Source organism: Mirounga leonina, unplaced genomic scaffold (assembly GCF_011800145.1).
Source record: "Mirounga leonina isolate KUSES-001 unplaced genomic scaffold, KU_Mleo_1.0 Mir_357, whole genome shotgun sequence".
NCBI lineage: Eukaryota > Metazoa > Chordata > Mammalia > Carnivora > Phocidae > Mirounga > Mirounga leonina.
In genome coordinates this window covers 8,648,129-8,667,009 of record NW_023270702.1, presented here as the reverse complement: position 1 = coordinate 8,667,009, position 18,881 = coordinate 8,648,129, and the positions used below count along the sequence as shown (strand labels likewise).

Here is an 18,881-nt window from a genome sequence, read left to right as displayed (position 1 = left end):
GGGTTAGAGATCTGGGTCTTCAGGCTCCCTGCTCAATGGGGAGTCTACTTCTCCCTCTCCCTCTGCCCGCCACCACCACTCGTGTTCTCTTGTGCTCTCTCTCTCAAATAAATAAAATATTTTTTTAAAAGAATTAAAAAATAGGGGCGCCTGGGTGGCTCAGTCTTAGTTAAGCGTCTGCCTTCGGCTCAGGTCATGATCCCAGGATCCTGGGATCGAGCCCCACATTGGGCTCCCTCCTCGCCAGGAAGCCTGCTCTACCTCTCCCACTCCCGCTGCTTGTGTTCCTGCTCTCGCTATCTCTGTCTCTGTCAAATAAATAAAATCTTTAAAAAAAAATAAAAATAAAAGAATTAAAAAATAAAATGAAGTTGAGCCAGGCTGATCTGTCCCAGATCTTATAGCTACCAGTACTCAAAACTTTATAAAGTTAATACTCCAAAGAGTATCTATATTAGGAAAGTGAATCTCATCAGATTCCAAAAGTAATTTTCTGAAAAAGTAATTTTCAGCGTATTTGTTCATCAGATATATTTATGGCCTACATATTTATTAATTCTGCTGCAATTCCATTAATCAAAAAAGGTAAGTAAAAACCAAATTACTGACATAGACAATACTATATGCTACTCAAACAAGCAGTCCAGAGTTAACCAAGTATTAATATTAGGTACAGCATGCTAGAAAATATAAGGAAAGATGGAAACATCATTCTTTCTGAGAACGAACACATGTGTTGGGGGGGAATCAATGGCAGGGAAATGGTCCCATTATCACAGTATTCTAACTTGCTATCATAGTTACTTCTTGATACTACACTAGCAGTAGGGATCAAAAATCAATTTCATTTGTAATGTCCCTACCCAGGAATCTGAACAAATATTTATTTATAATGAATAACATCTTTTCTTATGACAAATAACATCTTAAACCTTTAGAGTTTCTTTTAAAAAAGTAAAATAAAAACATTCAGTAAAACTTTCAAGATCCCATCTAAGATTGTTGAATGAGAATTGAACGTTTCTCCAGAAATTACTTGAACTTCAATTCTCACATGAACAGAGCTGTTCCAACTTTAATAGGTTCATAATCAACACTAAAATTTGCTAATCAATTATTAATTGAAATTAAAAAAACTGCTTTAGTAACTCTTAACGTACACAAGTGAAATGAAATAAAAGGTGCTGATGTTTTCATATACAAAAGGCAAAGATTTTGAAAGGGGGTGTTAATTTATAAATAACGTTAAAGTACTGTTCCCCTAACCTACTTTTTTAAAGATCAGTTATATATGCAAACAAATCATTTTTCCTACCTGAAATCCACTGAGTTTAAGCTTAGTTATTCCTTTTAACTTAAAAAATAGCTCTGTTTTAATAAACACAGCTACTATGTTATAACTTAAAGAAATAAAACATTTTATTTTAAAAATTCCAAGTATGCTTCAAATGAAAACTGCCCATTTATTAAGCACCCACAAAGTTCCAAGCATTGTACAAAACATTAAAACATTTGCTCATACTCTTTTAGAGCAAAATTGCCTATTCTGTTGCACTCATTTTTGCATGGCGTTGTCATTTTAGTCCCAGTCCCACTGTCAGAAAATGACCAGTTCTTCGAGACTTGCTCAAGAAACAAGTTTCTTATCCACAGAAGTAGATCATGCAGGAAGTTTCTCTGTCAACTGTTACACTTAATGTCCTCTCCCTGATTAAGAGAAAATGAAAGTATTAAGGCTATAGAAAATAAATTTTTAATAGCACTATACCCGAAATCGCAAGTTTAAAATCTCTTCTTATACTGGTTAGACAACCAATTTACCAAATTTAACTGTCATTCATATTACACACCTTTTAATTTTTCAAATTAATACAGCAAAACAAATTAGAAGTAGGTGAAAAAATTCAAAGGGGAAAGTAAGAAAGTGATATAAAAATAAAGCTATAAATTAGGCTAAAGCAATGATGCTCTATATACTTGGGAAACCAAAATAAGACTGAATAAAAATTTACAATGGTAGATAATACCAATTCAGAAATTCAGTGATTCAAAGATTTTTTTTTTCACACTCACCTCTGAAACCACCACCACCCCTTCCTCCTCTGAAGCCTCCACCTCCACCTCCTCTTCCACCTCTGAAACCACCTAAAAATAAAGGAAATGTTTATAAAACTACTGTAGCCTATGCTATTCTGATAAGCCTAACACCCTACATTACAACTTTTTAAAAAAGTATTCTGTTTTAATGAATTACAAAAGCTTGTTAAAGTTCCATTTAGCCCTACTGTTAAGTGTAGGAGTACCTCAACTTTTGCTTACTTTTTTGATTGAACTAAGGCATTTTATCCTAAGAACCAAGGGTAGCAGCTAGGGGGAGTGAATTTTTTTCAGTGTTATAGATGAGACTGAATATAGAATGGGAATGAATCATTAGATTCTCAAAATATTTAATACACATATATTCAGATTTCTTAAAGAGATTATCTCCTAGCTATCTGGACCCAAAAAAGCATATTTAGAATGAAATAATTAAATTGAGAAAGGCAAAGGTGAAAAAAGAGTTCTCTCTCCTTTCTGCTTCAGGAACAGAAGATATCCAACCAATTTTCGGCTCCCCTTCCTAACCACTTAGGCTCTGCCATCATCCTGTCACCCACCCACCATACCACTACTCACAGATCTAGGTATACTCTACACTACACCGCACCTTATTCCCAACCCTGTTCATAATGATCAATGTACCAAAACTCCAAGGAAATACATATACCAAAATACTGAAATCAAAGCAATGAATTTTTGGGGAAGTCTTTGACATGACATCAGAAGATAGGGATTTTATTTTTAGACGGCCAATTGTTTGATTAGGGCAAATTAACTTTTGTAAGCCTCCCATTTCCTCATCTAAAATAAGGCTATCACCTATCTCACAAGGTTTTAGTGAATATTAAAAGAATATGACCAGCTCACAGCATATAATCAACACCCAGTAATATTAACTAAAAAACTAAAATTCAGTCAAGATAATCTTATACTTTATAAAATGCTCAACAAAACATGAATAACCCCAAAGAGATAAAATCTCTCAAAATTATATTTTATTAGATTTTTCTTAAATAAGTTATTGAAACTGAGCATTATTACTATGGCAATCTGCCAAGATTTGAAAATAGCTTTTCTAAAAAAAAATAAATAAGCATAAAGGAGGTTTGCCTATATAAAAAATTAAATTATACTGTATGAATTGGCTGCAACTTTGAAATCTCATTAGAAAATTTCCCCCAAAAGTAACTTACCACCTCTACCACCTCGGCCACCTCCGCCTCTTCCTCCTCCTCGACCTCCCCTGCCACCACCTCTTGGAGGTCCCTTCTCACCTGGAGGTCGAGGTAAAAACCTCTGCAGTGGTAGCAGTTTATATGGGTCTATATAAAACTGGAAGTATAACAGAAACAATTAGTGCGATGACTTAGGAAGTAGAACAGCATAATCATGAAGAATCTACACACTAGACTCAAATCTGCTTGAGTTCAAATCCCAACCCTATTAACTACTGTGTAGCTAGCCGTAGGTAAAGACCTAATTTCTTTGTACCTTAGTTTTCTGATCTATCAAATGAAGAGAATAAAGTACCTACACCCCACAGTCTTTGTTAAGATCAAGAGTAATGTATACAAAGCACATACTTTGCACACAATAAGCAATACAGGCATATAAATAAAAACCAAGACCAATTCAATCTCATTTCTCATATTTATAAATAGATGTCTTCGAAAAATTAACTACCTTTTCACTCAACAGAATTACCCTAAAATGAAAACTATTAAAAATTTAACATTAAAATTCACAATGAAGTACAGACACACTAGTTATTTCAAAACCTGAATAAAGGATCAAATCAGTAACTATTTGCTGAACATACAAAGTGGTAAAGGATATGCATAAACTAAACCCATTCTATTATTTGGGATTAAAGAGGTTATTTTTCATAATAATGAACCATAACAGGGTATATTTCACAATTTTACATAAAACACGCATAAGGAGTTTCAAATGATAATGTATTACTTATAGATGTCTGAATTCCTCTTTAGATACCACCTTATCATTCTTCCCTTCAGAGCACATTCTCCCAAAAATACTGTCTAGCTCTGCACTGCCCAATATGGCAGCCACAAGCCACATTGGCTATTTAATTAACAATTAAAAATTCAGTTCCTGAGTTACATTAGCCGTATTTCAGGTGTTCTGTAGCTACAAATGGTTAGTGGCTATTGTACTAGGCAGGTATTTCCATCATCACAGAAAATTCAATTAGACAGCCTGGGCTAGATAAGGAAGACTTGAACCTGAACAGTGAATCTAAAAAAGGGGAGAAGTAGAATTTACCAATTTAGCATCTGTGATAAAAAACACTAAATAATAAATCCGCAGGGGCTTCTGGGTGGCTCAGTCAGTTAAGCATCTGCCTTCGGCTCAGGTCATGATCTCAGAGTCCTGGAATCAAGTCCCACATCGGGCTCCCCACTCAGCCTGGAGTCTGCTTCTCCCTCTCCTTCTGTATCCCCACGGCCCCCATCCCCGCTCCTGCTCTTGCTCTCTCTCAAAATCTTTAAAAAAAACAAAAAAAAATCCTCAAATAAATAATACTGTGAGAAAAGGCAGTCATCCAGATCGAATTTTAGTGGCTATCGCAGGCAAATTCCTTTTTTCAGGTCACTAATTGAGAAGCCTGGCTCTCAGGCCCACCTGAAGCAGTTCAATTTCCCAGTGGGTCCTTGCCAGGGTTTCTACAGCCAGTAGCAGCCTTATGCCAGCAGCAAGGCACTATCCCCATCTCATCTCCTATTTCAATCTGGGTTCTGGGCCCAGCACTCCATTGGCTCCATGACCTTTTGCCCTCCCTGTTGCTAAATCCAAAGAACACTCTGCAGCAGCATTTTGCCACAGCTGATCATTTCTGTTCTGAATTTGGTGATAACCACTTTTATGAAACTCTCCTGGTTTGCCTCCTCCTCTACTGGTGTTATTTCTCAGTCTCCAAAGGATATATAAATTTAGGAGGTATCCTAAAGCTCTTTTTCTCATTCTTTCTTCCTAGACTGTACCATATACTGTCTGTAGGACAACTTCCAATTCCATCTTTAATCCAGGCTCTTCCTTTGAGCTCCTAACTATGTGAATATCTCATAAGTGCTTCAAACTCATTATGTCTAAAACTGAATTCACTATCTTCCCCCAATCCCCTTCTCCTCCAATGTTTCCCCATTTCAGTACATGGTGACACCATCCACAAAGATGCTGAAATCAGACATCTGAAAGATGGTGATTTTTTTTTTTAAAGATTTTGTTTATTTATTTGAGAGAGAGAAAGAATGAGCAGGGGGAAGGGCAGAGGGAGAAGCAGACTCCCTGCTGAGCCTGGAGCCAGCCACCAGCTGTGGGGCTCGATCCCAGGACCCTGGGATCACAACCTGAGCTGAAGGCAGCTGCTTTATCAACTGAGCCACCCAGGCGCCCCAGATGATGGTATTTTTAACTTCAACTATTAATCAACTACCAAGATCTTTCAATGCTACTTCCTGTATCTCTCTCATAAATCCATCCACTTTTCTCCATTTCCACTGTCACGACTACCCTAGTCCAAAATATCATCTCCTCTGGGACTAATGCAAGTCTCCGACCACAGTACTAACCCATTTCCAGGGTGCTCTTTTATTTTTCCAGTGCTCTTTTTTAATATAACTTAACTGTATTTATCCTAATATTAAAAACAAAACTAAAACTAAAATCTAAACTCTTTCCCACGACCTGGAGGGAGGCCTTAAGTAACCCATCCCCTATCTACCTCTCTAGTCTCTCTTAAATGTTCTATGTTTGAGCTATACTTCTGCCTTTTTCAGATCCTTAAATTGGCTGTCTCAGAGACTTGTACAAACTGTTTTCTCTTCCCACCTCTTTGACTAGTAGTGATTCCCCAGTGCTAGCCTAACTACATGAAAATTATCCAGGAGCTTGCCTTTTTACAATTGAATCTTGATCCCTACCTAAGACTTACTGGCTCAAATTTCTAAGAGTGGAACCAAGAAATATATGACCATAAAAGCTCCCCCAGAGAACCCTCCTACACCGTTGGTGGGAATGCAAGCTGGTACAGCCACTCTGGAAAACAGTATGGAGGTTCCTCAAAAAGTTGAAAATAGAGCTACCCTACTACCCAGCAATTGCACTACTGGGTATTTACCCCAAAGATACAAATGTAGTGATCCGAAGAGGCATGTGCATCCCAATGTTTATAGCAGCAATGTCCACAATAGCCAAACTATGGAAAGAGTCAAGATGTCCATCAACAGATGAGTAGATAAAGAAGATGTGGTGTGTATATATACAATGGATTATGCAGCCATCAAAAAAATGAAATTTTGCCATTTACAACGACATGGATGGAACTAGAGGGTATTATGCTGAGTGAAATAAGTCAATCAGAGAAAGACAAGTATCATATGATCTCACTGATACGAGGATTTTGAGAAACAAGACAGAGGATCATAGGGGAAGGGAGGGAAAAATGAAATAAGACAAAACCAGAGAGGGAGACAAACTATAAGAGACTCTTAATCTCAGGAAACAAACTGAGGGCTGCTGGAGTGGAGGGGGGTGGGAGGGATGGAGCAGCTGAATGATGGACGTTGGGGAGGGTATGTACTATGGTGAGCACTGCGAATTGTGTTAAGACTGATGAATCACAGGGTGCCTAGGTGGCTCAGATGGTTAAGCGTCTGCCTTCAGCTCAGGTCTTGATCCCAGGGTCCTGGGATCGAGTCCCGCATCGGGCTTTCCGCTCGGCAGGGAGCCTGCTTCTCCCTCTGCCTCTCTCTCTCTCTTATGAATAAATAAATAAAATCTTTAAAAAAAAAAAAAAAAAGACTGATGAATCACAGACCTGTACCCCTGAAACAAATAATACATTATATGTTAATAAAAAAATTTTAAAAAGAGGGCGCCTGGGTGGCTCAGTTGGTTAAGCAACTGCCTTCGGCTCAGGTCATGATCCTGGAGTCCCTGGATCGAGTCCCGCATCGGGCTCCCTGCTCAGCGGGGAGTTTGCTTCTCCCTCTGACCCTCCACCCTCTCATGCTCTCTATCATTCTCTCTCTCTCAATAAATAAATAAAAATCTTAAAAAAAAAAAAATTTTTTTAAAGAAAAAAAAAAGCTCCCCTAGATATTCTGTTGAGCAACGAGGTTTGAGAATCACCCCTAGTCAATTTTCAGGTCTCGCCTTCTAGTTTACTTCCTCAGAAATCCAATATACTAAATTTGGTCCCACTACTAACATTTTCATAGCAATCTGTATATCTCCTTCACAGCATATATCATAATGTTACTGAAATATTTGTGAAATCATTTAATGTCTGGCTTCTCCCAAATTAATGTTTCACAATTTAACGTTTTACTTAGAATGTTTGGTCATGTAAGCTTTCCAGTAAGAGTTTTACATAAACTAAAAAACATATTATAGTAGTTACAGAATTTGTTAATATTTATTTTTAAATATTAAATATTAAATAAATTACTTTTAAAGATCAGTAAGTTCAACATCTAAAATACAGAACATCTCAATTTAAGAGCTTCACTAGTGATACACTGGGGGAATCTCAAGTGCTCTAAGTAGCACTGTCCTAAGGAAGGTCATTCACTTATTAAACCAAAGATCCTAATTATAAGCTTGACTCACCTTCTGCAGTTTTTTAAAGGAAGATGCCTTCATATTTTCAGACAATTTAACAGAAAAATACTATTAGTTATATTAAGGAAAAAGAAGATCAAGGAAGGTAACCTTCTGAATTCATATGTAATTTTAAAAACAAGGTTATATGAGAATATTTAGGAAAGGTAAAAAATGAGTTTCCAAGAAAAAAATGAAGTTTTTGTTTTTAAAACTTCTAATTCCACACTATTCCAGTGGCATCATCATAATCAAAGCAAAGTACCTTAATCCTGTAGCACTTATCCAAATGTCTATCATTTCTAAAACCTTCCAAAAAGGAAGTCACTCTTACAGGGTCTTTCTTTTCAATATGGGAAATACATTCTCCTCTTTGGTCCAATCTTAGCAATACTCTGTCCAATTTAGTGAAGCAGGAAGTCTAATTAAATCAAGACTTAGCTCCAGAAAAAGCAAATGGTAACCTTCCAATGAGATCACTGGGTCTTCTAATTAAAAAGGATACAAAATCTCTAAGTTGTCCAAATATTTCATCCACTTTACCAATTTGTTCTTTGTTCTCTAAATAAACTGGAGCATTGAAATAAGGCACCTTATTTTCATCTGTAGTACATTTACAAACTATGTCATCTTCACAGGGATGCAGGAACTCTCCCAATACTGAAACAGGACAAGAAAATGTTAAAATATAAAACAATTTCAAATGATATTGACCAACATCATCTGGAAGCTTTCTTCTTGGGTACCTGGGATTTCACTTTACCTGTTCTCCTCTGAGGCAAAAAGCAAACAGCAAAAAAAAAAAAAAAAAAAAAAAAGCCAAAAATCTCCACACTAGCTATGTGACCTGGGGTAAGATTCTTCTCTCTCTGCTTCAGTGTCCTCATCTTTAATAAGGGTTAATAACAGTGCCAACACCTAACATATAGTATTATGAGGAATAAACACAATAATAAATGGCAAGTGCTTAGAAAAATGCCTGATACATTAATGCCAACCTATAACAGCTGTTTTATTAGAACAATAACTATTATTATTAAACACTATGCTTACATTCTACTGTCTCTTTTCGTTTCCCCAGTCCCTATCTGTAAATTAGTCTTTGTTCTCCTTTTTTTCCTCCCCTTTTATAACTTCCCACTACCACCTCTTCACCAATGACTCTTCACTCTTTTTCAGGGAAGTGTGGAATCTCAAAATAACTACCTTTATTTCTGACTGTCACCCCAACTAAAATACTCATTACATCCCTGCAAAACCAATTCTTTATCACTATCACCCAGGTTCAAAGCCTGGTACCTTTTATTCCCAAGTATTAACCAAGTTCTACTGAGTTTGTTTCCACTGAAATCTCTCTCCCATCAAACCCTTCCTTTTTTTTGACGTCCACCACCCTCACAGTGCATCATGCACGGACTGTTGCATGCTTGTGGGCTAGGACCTGTGACTCTAGCCATTGCACTCTTCAAACCATGCTGCACACTGATCCAACCTCATCTTTGTATCTCTTTATGTCTCTTCCTCCTTTCTCCTTTTTGATGTAGGGTTTCCACTGTCAAATCTGTCTCACTTTCCGTGACTTCTATCCACCTCACTGATAATTACTTCAAATCTACTCTAATTAGGTCTTTTTCTGGCTTTCCCTCTGTGGTTTCCCTTCCAAGCAGTTTTTTTTCACACTTCTCTTACTTATGAATAGCAACTGACAGCACGGGCTTTCAAGTCAGGAAACCTGGCTTTGTATCTCCAACTGATCACTTATTACTATGAGAAACCTAACTCTGAATCACTGTTTTCTTACCTGTAAATCGGGAACAACAGGAGTAAACACACAGTATTACCTACTTAATAACTTCCTTTCAGCCCAAGCTCCATTTCCACCTCCATGACGCATTCTAAGTGTTCTTTTGCTTTCTTGATCTTCCCTCTACATTACAGCACTATTTTAAGTCAGTTTACAGCATCTTCAGACCTGACTCCCCAACCAAGCAGCGACTTCCGTCCGAGAGCTGCTAGAGTTATCTTTCAGCAAGTAGTCCCCGAACTTAAACCCACAACCTCCGCCCCCAAGTAGGCTAAGCTTTGAAGCCGACATACAAACTACATGTTCCGGGGGTCCTTGGTCCTGGCCTTTGTTAAAGCCTCCGCGGCCACCTCCTCGTCCAAATCCTCCTCTGCCGCCACCGCCGCCTCTGAAATTACCGCCTCCACCTCGGAAGTGGTTGTTGCTGCCGCCGCGATTGAAGCCGCCACCTCGATTAAAGCCCCCCCGACCTCCGCCTCGAAAAGACATGCTCAACTCTACCTGGTGAGAAAAACAGTGCGTACCTTTTGGTCATTGTGGCCTCTGGGTACACCACCTAACCCCTCTGAGCCACGGACAGAACACCATACAGGGCGGCAATAATAAATACAGCAACCTTGCCACCTCACGCACGGCCAAGCCTCCAGAGACGAACCCGAAGGGTGAGGAGGGTCACCTCCCCCGAGCCCCGTGCGCGCTGACCGACCACTCACCAGCCTCGTCGCCCCCGGTTAGTACCTCCTCCCCCAGCAGGCAGCAAGGTCTTCACGCCGCATTCCCTTCCTCCCTCCCTCCCTCCCGCAGCTGGGTTCCGGGTCCAGCCATTCTCGAATCCTTCCGCTCCCTCCCGCAACTCACCGGCGCCACGTGCACGTCCGGCCCGGCTGCGCACACCCACTCCCCCGGTACTTCCGCCGTACACGAGCCTCCCCGGCCACCGTACCCGCACACGGTGGCGGGGGGCGGGGGGGAGGACAAGAAACTCGATCGACTGGTTTACAAAAAAGCCAGTCACCGGCAGAACCCGGGGCGCTGTCGCCTTTCCAAAACAGCCTTCAGCGCTGGAAGAGCAGCAGTACTGTCTAACTTTAAACACTAGTTCACGAAAGTCAGGTCAACTTGCCTAGTCCTCCGTAGGAAATGACGTATAATAGTGGCGTCCTTTGAATCCAAGAAGTTGCAGGAAGTGCCGCCGCGGTGTTGCCCTGGGAGATGGCTGGCGTTAGGGATCCGCCCCCTTTCCCGGAGGCCTGGCGGTTCTAGGGGGCTGGGGACTGGCCGTGAGCCCTGGCTTTTCAGGCTGCAGAATGGCCTCCTCGTTCGTCAGTTCGTTGCCAGCCGCGACAACTGTGCCGCCCACATCTCTGAGGAGTTTTCAGCTGCGCTCTACCCAGAGGTGGATCTGGTGGCGTCGTAACCCAGTGCAAGGGCTTCCTGCGTTCTCTTGAGCGCTCGTTTCTTCCGGACCTCTTGACGTACGCACGATTGTGAGCGCAACTGTGCCTGTCCTTCTCTCCTATGGTTTCACCAGTTAAAGGAAGAAAGAAATGCGTGTATGTGTGTACTTTCCTTTAAAAATATTTTTTCTTTAAAAGTGTATTTTATGTGACAAAATAGCTTATTCAATTTGTCAAGTGCTTTTTTTTTTTTTTTTTTAACACGCTTTAGTTAAATAATCTCTAAACCCAACGTGGGGCTCCAACTCACAACTCTTTTGCACCAAATAGTTTATTCAATTTGTCAAGTGCTTTTTTTTTTTTTTTTTTTTTTTTAACACGCTTTAGTTAAATAATCCCTACACCTAACCTGGGGTCCAACACACAACCGGGAGATGAAGAGTGGCAGGCTCTTCCGAGTGAGCCAACCAGGCGTCCCTGTCCAGTACGTTTTTAGCGCTGACAGGCTCTGGACCATCTATGCTGCAAGCTCCTCTTCCCCTTTTTTCTTTAAGCCCTTGATACCTAATTTCAGCTTCCAATGAAATTTCTCTTCCAAAGAAAGCTAGTGATCTATTTGTTAAATTTGGTTGGTCTCTTACGCCAGAATCTTTTTTTTTTTTTTTTAATTTTAAGATTTTATTTATCTATTTGACAGAGAGAGACATAGGAAGAGAGGGAACACAAGCAGGGGGAGTGGGAGAGGGAGAAGCAGGCTTCCCGCGGAGCAGGGAGCCCGATGTGGGGCTCGAACCCAGGACCCTGGGATCATGACCCTAGCCTAAGGCAGACGCTTAAGAACTGAGCCACCCAGGCGCCCCTACACCAGAATCTTTTGAGACCTTACCTTGGTATTTGACGGAGTAGACCGCCTCTTCTTTGAAAGGGCAGAGATTGGTACCTACTTCACAGGGCTGTTTTGATTCGGCAAAAACTTTGTAAACAACTATGAAATACTAGAAATCACAATATGTCTTCTACACCAATGTATAAGCTTCTTGAGAAGACCCCTAACAATCCTACATATAAAAGGAACTTGATAAATTTATTTTTTATTCAGATTTGGTAAATGTACTTTAAATTCTGTACGTAGTATGGAAAACTACTCATAACTTCCTGCCCTATTTTGCTTTACTTCATTTAACTTTCATGTTCGGTGTTTAGCTCCATTTGGTGTCCACTGTTACCTCTAACTCACTGTGATGAAATCAATGAAGTTTTACAAGACCTTCAGGATTACTTGGTGCCCCTTTATTTTACTTATTGTCAGTAGGCACTAACATTCAGAGAGGTGAAGTAACTTTACCAGCCAGTTACGGGAACAAAGTAGAACCTTAGATTCTCAGAGTCTTCAGTCCTTCTGTCCCCACCCTCCATCTTTACTCTTCCCAAATTGTACATCATTCCCCTTCCCTGTTAACCCTCGTGGTAGCATCATACTCTTGGTGTCTGAATCTTTGAACTCAGACTTTTGAGCACTCTCCTCTATCATTGCTATCACTATCCCCACCCCAGCCTTGATTGGTCTCTTTTCTCCAAAGCTATCAATTTCTATTAATTCCTTGGAAGATAGCTTTGTGCTGTCATTACAGGCCTCTTGTTGTCACTACCACACTTCCTTGTGTTAATTTCTACCCTAAATCACTCAATTTAATCTACAAGAATTCAGAAGTCCAGAATAAATGCTTCCATGTTTAACTTTTCTTCCATCTGTATTGCATGTGATGACATACTGACCTAACTAAAAGAGTTTACTCATGCCATAGCCGTTCTCAAGGCCTCAAATAGCTCCCCATTTCCTTTAGCAACAAGTCTAAAGTAAAATCTTTCCATTGAGTAGGTCCTCTATGTGATTAATTTTATTTCCTTCCTATGTTGTACACCATCCCTCTTCTTAATCAGGCCAGCACCATTGCCTTGCTTCTCTTTCTCCATTGTTGTCATATACTTCCTGCTTAGAAAAGCTTCATTTCCCATCTACCAGACCAGCCGTTTTCTATCTTTTTTATCCCGGAGGAACCCTTAAAATAATTTTCATGTGTTTGAAACCCCTGCATAAAAATGTTATAAGTGTGTGTGTGCATGTATTTATATATATAATAGGCATATATATATGTAAATATGATCAAGTTGTAGACATGATCCAATAATAATTGTCAATGATCTTTTTTTTTAAACTGGTAAAATACACATAACAAACTTTACCATATGAATCATTTTTAAGTGTATAGTTCAGTGGTTTACACTATTGTGCAACTCATTGTTATTTTGAGTAGAGAATGATGTTTTTCTGTGAATCTATTTCTTTGTCCAACTTATTAGCCTATTCTGTGTACGGTCCCCTCCTCACAAAGGATATCAATTGTGATACAAATTTTTAAAAAACTTTTATTAATTTATTTGACAGAGAGAGAGAGCACAAGCAGGGGGACCTGCAGAGGGAGAGAGAGAAGCAGGGTCCCCACTGAGCAGGGAGCCTGACATGGGATTAAACATGGGACTGGGTCCCAGAACCCTGGGATCACAACCCCAGGGGAAGGCAGAAAGCAGCGTTCAATGGACTGAGCCACCCAGGCGCCCCAGTTGTGATGCAAATTAAGTAGGAGAACAAACTTCCATTTGTCCTTTAATTTAGTAAAGGTTGCAAATTGATTTTAATGAATGTTAATCTCTTTTTATAGGCCTATATTTGGATAAAAGTGTTATTTTTGAAGTGAAAAAATAGTGAAATTAACCTATCTAGTAAGAAATCTTTTCTTTTACCGTGTCTATCCTCAATTCTGAGTCGATCTTGAAGCTGGCATACATAGATTTCATTTTCAGCTAAAATAAGATGATTTCTGTCTTTGTTCTTAATTTTCATTATTAGACAAGATAAGGCTTGCTCACATAAGTAAGAGGTTGAAAAGTACAGTAAAATGTTTATTACTTTTCTATGAATGGTATAGGATGCTTTTCTTTTACAGAAATCCAGAACTTACAGAAGGGCAAATCAGTAAATTTCATCTTACATTTATAATCATTAATTCACAGAATTCTTCCTCTTCTATCAAAGTCAGGTGCTCAGACTGAGAAGATGCAGAGAACAGAGTCCTCATTCAGTCAGACACTTGTGTTGTGGAGAGAAAATACTGCTTCGTTTTTTTTTTCCCTAGGTGGTTTGCTCTCAACTTGAGACTTGACATTTCCTCACTAAATGCAAGCAGCAGTGGAAGCTTCAAGATTTCTTTTTGCCATGTGATTTTTTCCAAAATTTTTATTTCCATTTAAAACCAAGAATCTTATCACTTGAAATCAAAATATTTTCTCCAAGCCCTTGAATATACTCAACTAATTCAACTAGTTCATGTGATGAAAAAATGTCTACTAAGTAGGCTAGTTTCTGAAGCTCTTCTTGATCTTCAAAGCATTTGGCAAAACCTAGCCTACTATTTTCTTGGAAGTATTACCACAGTTCACTTTTCAGCTCAAACATCCTGTTAAGAAACAAAATCTGTATTAGTTCCTCTTACTGTGTAACAAATCACCCCAACACTTAGTGGCTTAAAACAATAAACATCTTGCATAATCTCTGTAGGTCAGAAATTCAGGAGCAGCTCAGGTTGGTGGTTCTGGCTCAGAGTCTCTTATGGTCTCAGTCAAGATGTTGCCTGGGGTTGCTGTCACCTGGAGGCACAACTGGGGGTGGAGGATCAATTTCTAACGTGGCTCACGTGTCTAGCAAGCTAATGCTTTCTATTGCCACCACATGCACCTTTTACAGAGTGCTTAAGTATTTTCATGACGTGGCAGCTGTCTTCCCGTACAACAAATGATATCCTAAGCCATAAGACTTTATGCATGTGGCAGAAGATTTATGTGGTCTTTGTCCAGGTTTTCAGTTCCTTAAACATTGTTCAGTGAACTAGCCTTTGATAAGTTTAGGCATTTCTTTTTTTCTCTCTTTTTTTTTTAAGATTTATTTATTTTATGGGGTTCCTGTGTGGCTCAGTCGGTTAAGTGTCTTCCTTCGGCTCAGGTCATGATCTCGGGGTCCTGGAATCAAACAACCCCCCCAACCCCACCTCTATCAGGCTCCCTGCTCAGCGGGGAGTCTGCTTCTCCCTCTCCCTCTGCCCCTCCCCACCCCCTCATGCTCTCTCTCTCTCTCAAATAAATAAAATCTTAAGATTTTATTTATTTATTTATTTGAGAGTGAGAGCAGGGGGAGGGGCAGAGGGAGAATCCCAGCAGACTCCCCCTGAGTAAGGAGCCCGACTGGGGGCTTGATCCCAGGACCCTGAGTTCATTACCTGAGCCGAAATCAAGAGTTGAACACTTAACTAAGCCCCCCATCACACCCAAGTTTAGGTATTTCTGTAGCATCATCCCAAATTATTTTCATTTCAGCTCCAGAAGTTTCTGACACCAGCGTATCTCTGGGAAGAAAGCAGTGTATTGTGAATATATCAGGATATTCTTTTTTTTTTTTTTAGGATTTTATTTATTTATTTGTCAGAGAGAGAGTGTGTGCAAGAGAGCACAAGCAGAGGGAGAAGCAGGCAGAGGGAGAAGCAGGCTCCCTGCTGAGCAAGGAGCCCAATGCTGGGCTCCATCCCAGCACCCTGTGATCATGACCTGAGCTGAAGGCAGACGCTTAACCGACTGAGCCACCCAGGTGTCCCAGGATTTTCTTTTTTGTAAGAATGAACACTCTTAGGGAGCAATGTTCAGATCAGTGGGGCATCATCAGTGCAGATTGCCAATGCACTTCTTCAAGATGTACCTTTTGTTTTAAATACGAAGACAAAGCAGTAAATGTATCTTGGCCTTTGCTTGTTTAGGGTAGCATTTTATAGCAGAAAAATTCCCTTGAATTTCACCACGATTTATGTATCTTACAAGTGGTACCATATATCAAAATCTGTTGATTCATCAGTCTGAAAAAGTTGTTTTTTGGTTTATGACACAAAATCTCTGCATCATGTGACATGTTACTATTTACATCCATTTATAATACTTTGAGAGTAAAACCTTTTTAGTTTCTCATGTCTTATCCCAGCATTTTACTCTCTAAATTTACATACTAGAGTTGTGAAATTCTTACCAACTGTTGGGCTTTTTCCATTTTTAGTCAGAAAGTTCTGCTACTTAACAACTTGCTTTCTGGATTTTTATTAAAGGTAACCTTTTTTTTTTTTTTTTTTTACTTTTTTTTTCTTAAACAAATCTTTTACTCTGGGATTCCTATGGCCATTTTAAATTTTTTGCTCCTTTTTAAAAAATGTTTTTAAAGCTTTTATTTATTTATTTGTCAGAGAGAGAACACAAGCAGTGGGAGGGCAGAGGGCAGAGGGAGCCCGTTGCAGGACTCAATTCCAGGACCCTAGGATCATGACCTGGGCGAAAGGCAGACACTTAACCGACTGAGCCACCCAGGCACCATGACTTTCTTTTTTAAAACTTTCATTAAAAAAAAAAAAAAAATTTCAAACATAAAAGTTCAGAGAGCAGTACAATGAACCTCTATGTACCTATGATTCAGTTTCAGCAATTACCAGCCTTTTGCAAGTCTTGTTTCATCTATCCCTTCATTACTATATATATATAATATATATTATTATAAATTATAAACTTATTTATAAAATATTTTATTTTAAAAATATTAATTTATAATTCTAAATTATTTTATTTTATAATTATGAATTACTATAAATTATATATATGTACATATATATATATATATATATATTTTTTTTTTTTTTTGCTGGAGTATATTGTGGTAAGCCCCACATAGCATTTCACCCATAAATCTCCAACAGAGGACTTTTTAAACATGGGTGCAATATCATTATCATACCTAACTAAAGTAATAATTCCTTAGTATCAGCTAGTAACAGTCTATGTAGAATTTTCCCTAATTATTTCACAATGTCTGTTAATCGTTGCTTTAAGCAAGTAAAGATCCAAGCTATGCCTATGCATTACATTTGATTGATATGTCTCTAACTCTCTGATTCTTGATCAGTTTTCTCCCCCTATTTTTTTTCTTGGCATTTGTTTGTTGAAGAAACTGAATCTTTATCTTGTAGTATTTTCCAACCTCTTGGTGGTATAAACCATGTTTCTCTATCCTCTGCATTTCCTATAAACTGGTAGTTAACTGGTAGTGAGATCTTGCAAACTGATTATGTTCAAAGTTCAATTTTTTTTTTTTTTTTTTTGCAAGAGTATTTCATGTTTTCCACATGAGGAGGCACTTGGCATCCAGTTGTCTCTCTTGGCAATATTAAGATTGATCAGTGGGATCAGGGTTTCAGCCTAATTTGTCTATTAGAAAAGTTCCCTTCCAGCTTTTCACCTAATGGTTTTAGCAACAATTGATGATCATCACCTAGATTTATTGGTTTATAAGTGTATGCAAAGTGGTGATATGCTAATTTTATTGTTTCTTCTGCAATTAGCTGAGATAAATTTCCCTCATTTTTAAATATTTATTTTTATTTCAATCCTTTGTTGTTACTGTTATTTTTTAAGTGCTTAAATTGCTTCATCTTTGACTTGTGAGAGCCCCTTCAAGTTGGGTCCTGTATCTTTTAATACCACTCACTAGCCTCTAATAGCTTTCTTGCTTTCTGACACAAGATGTCTTTATCTGACTTATATGTTTTCTACCTCAGCCCTTTCTCCAAGGAGCCCTCCCTTCTTTTAGTGAGAAATAGTATGTAAAGAACATGATCTGGGCACAATGGGGTGGTTTTTGCTTCTGTATTATCTGAACTTCTAGGAATTATCGGTGAATACAGATAGGAGGTATATATTTTTAGAAAGAGAAAAATTATGGTTCACACTGACATTTTCAATTCAAAGTTAAAACTACAATGTTTTTGCTTCTTTGAATTCAAACTTGTGCCTCTTCTACCCTTTAATTATGACATTAACCTAATTACTTATTTACTTGAGCCTGCAGACTTATGTGTGTTTGTGTGTGTGTGTGTGCATAAAATAGTTGTCAAGTGTTGATGTTATTATTTACAGACTGCTGAATCCTATTTAAGATTTTGTTTATATCGATTTGATGGTATTTTGAGTTTTTGCACCTTTAGTCATAAATGAGGTTGATCATTTTCTTTTTCTTGTGCTGTACATTCTGGTTGTGTAGATCCTTACTAGGATCTCTGTGGATGATTGTGGAGGAGAGGGGTAGGGTGGGATGTGAGGTCTCAGGAGCTTGCCTATGGCTTATTTTTCAAATGCACAGATTTCCTGAACCCCATGAAGTTGTATATACCTGGAATGTTTCTTTGCTTCTCCTGCCCCACTATCCACTCAGGAAGTGCTAAGTTAGAACATGATGGGCCGAGAGCCTTCTGTAGACTTTATCCTGGAGCAAATGCTGAAGTAAGTTGCCCCAAGAATGGGGTACTGGCTCAGGGCACCTGGCTGGCTCAGTTGGTAGAGCATGCAACTCTTGGTCTTGCAGTTTTGAGTTCGAGCCCCATGTTGGGTGTAGAGATTACTTAAAAATAAAATTTTAAAAAAAATGGGGTACTGGCTCAGCTGTTCTTACCTTTCTTTAATTGACCATGTAGTCCATCACTTCTCTTAGATTTCCACTATCTCTATTTATTTTGTGGTCTCCCTTATTCTGGATACCTCGTTGTCACCTATATAACATTTCTTAAACTTTGTTAAGTTTTGCAGTTAATCTCTTCCTCTCTATTGTACATCTTCAGTAATTCTTCACTGTTTATATCCTATTGATGGACTCCCTCTTCAGTTTTTGATGGTGCAATGGAATTATTTTTATTTTTTATTTTTAAAAAAGATTTTTTAAATTTATTTGAGACAGAGAGAGAGAGAGAACAAGTGAGGGGGAGGATCAGAGGGAGAGGAGGAAGCAAACTCCCCACCGAGCAGGGAGCCCGACACGGGGC

General features: G+C 38.8%; 1 protein-coding gene across 3 annotated transcripts; it reads right to left on the bottom strand.

Moving 5' to 3' along the window:
- Positions 1–1,397: 1,397 nt before the first annotated feature.
- Positions 1,398–10,648, bottom strand: GAR1 (GAR1 ribonucleoprotein). Of its 3 annotated transcripts, none has more exons than XM_035030271.1 (7): positions 10,388–10,648; positions 9,823–10,026; positions 8,231–8,385; positions 7,735–7,794; positions 3,294–3,432; positions 2,074–2,145; positions 1,398–1,707 (listed from the first exon to the last, which is right to left on the bottom strand). In XM_035030271.1, exons 2-7 carry the CDS (start codon positions 10,016–10,018, stop codon positions 1,694–1,696), a joined length of 636 nt encoding a protein of 211 aa, XP_034886162.1. In that variant the 5' UTR covers positions 10,019–10,026; positions 10,388–10,648; the 3' UTR covers positions 1,398–1,693. The 3 variants fall into 3 exon arrangements, with proteins under 3 accessions (XP_034886162.1, XP_034886160.1, XP_034886161.1); XM_035030269.1 differs by having other exon boundaries at positions 9,823–10,030; positions 10,388–10,647; XM_035030270.1 differs by lacking the exon at positions 10,388–10,648 and adding an exon at positions 10,243–10,375 and having other exon boundaries at positions 9,823–10,030.
- Positions 10,649–18,881: the final 8,233 nt, after the last annotated feature.

Coding starts and splice junctions, on each gene's coding strand:
- GAR1 (XM_035030271.1), bottom strand. CDS start 10,018: ATGTCTTTTCGAGGCGGAGGTCGGGGGGGCTTTAATCGAGGTGGCGGC. Junction 7,795..8,230: donor TTGGACAACTTAGAGATTTT/GTATCCTTTTTA, acceptor TATAACTAATAG/TATTTTTCTGTTAAATTGTC. Junction 3,433..7,734: donor CCTTTAAAAAACTGCAGAAG/GTGAGTCAAGCT, acceptor TTATACTTCCAG/TTTTATATAGACCCATATAA.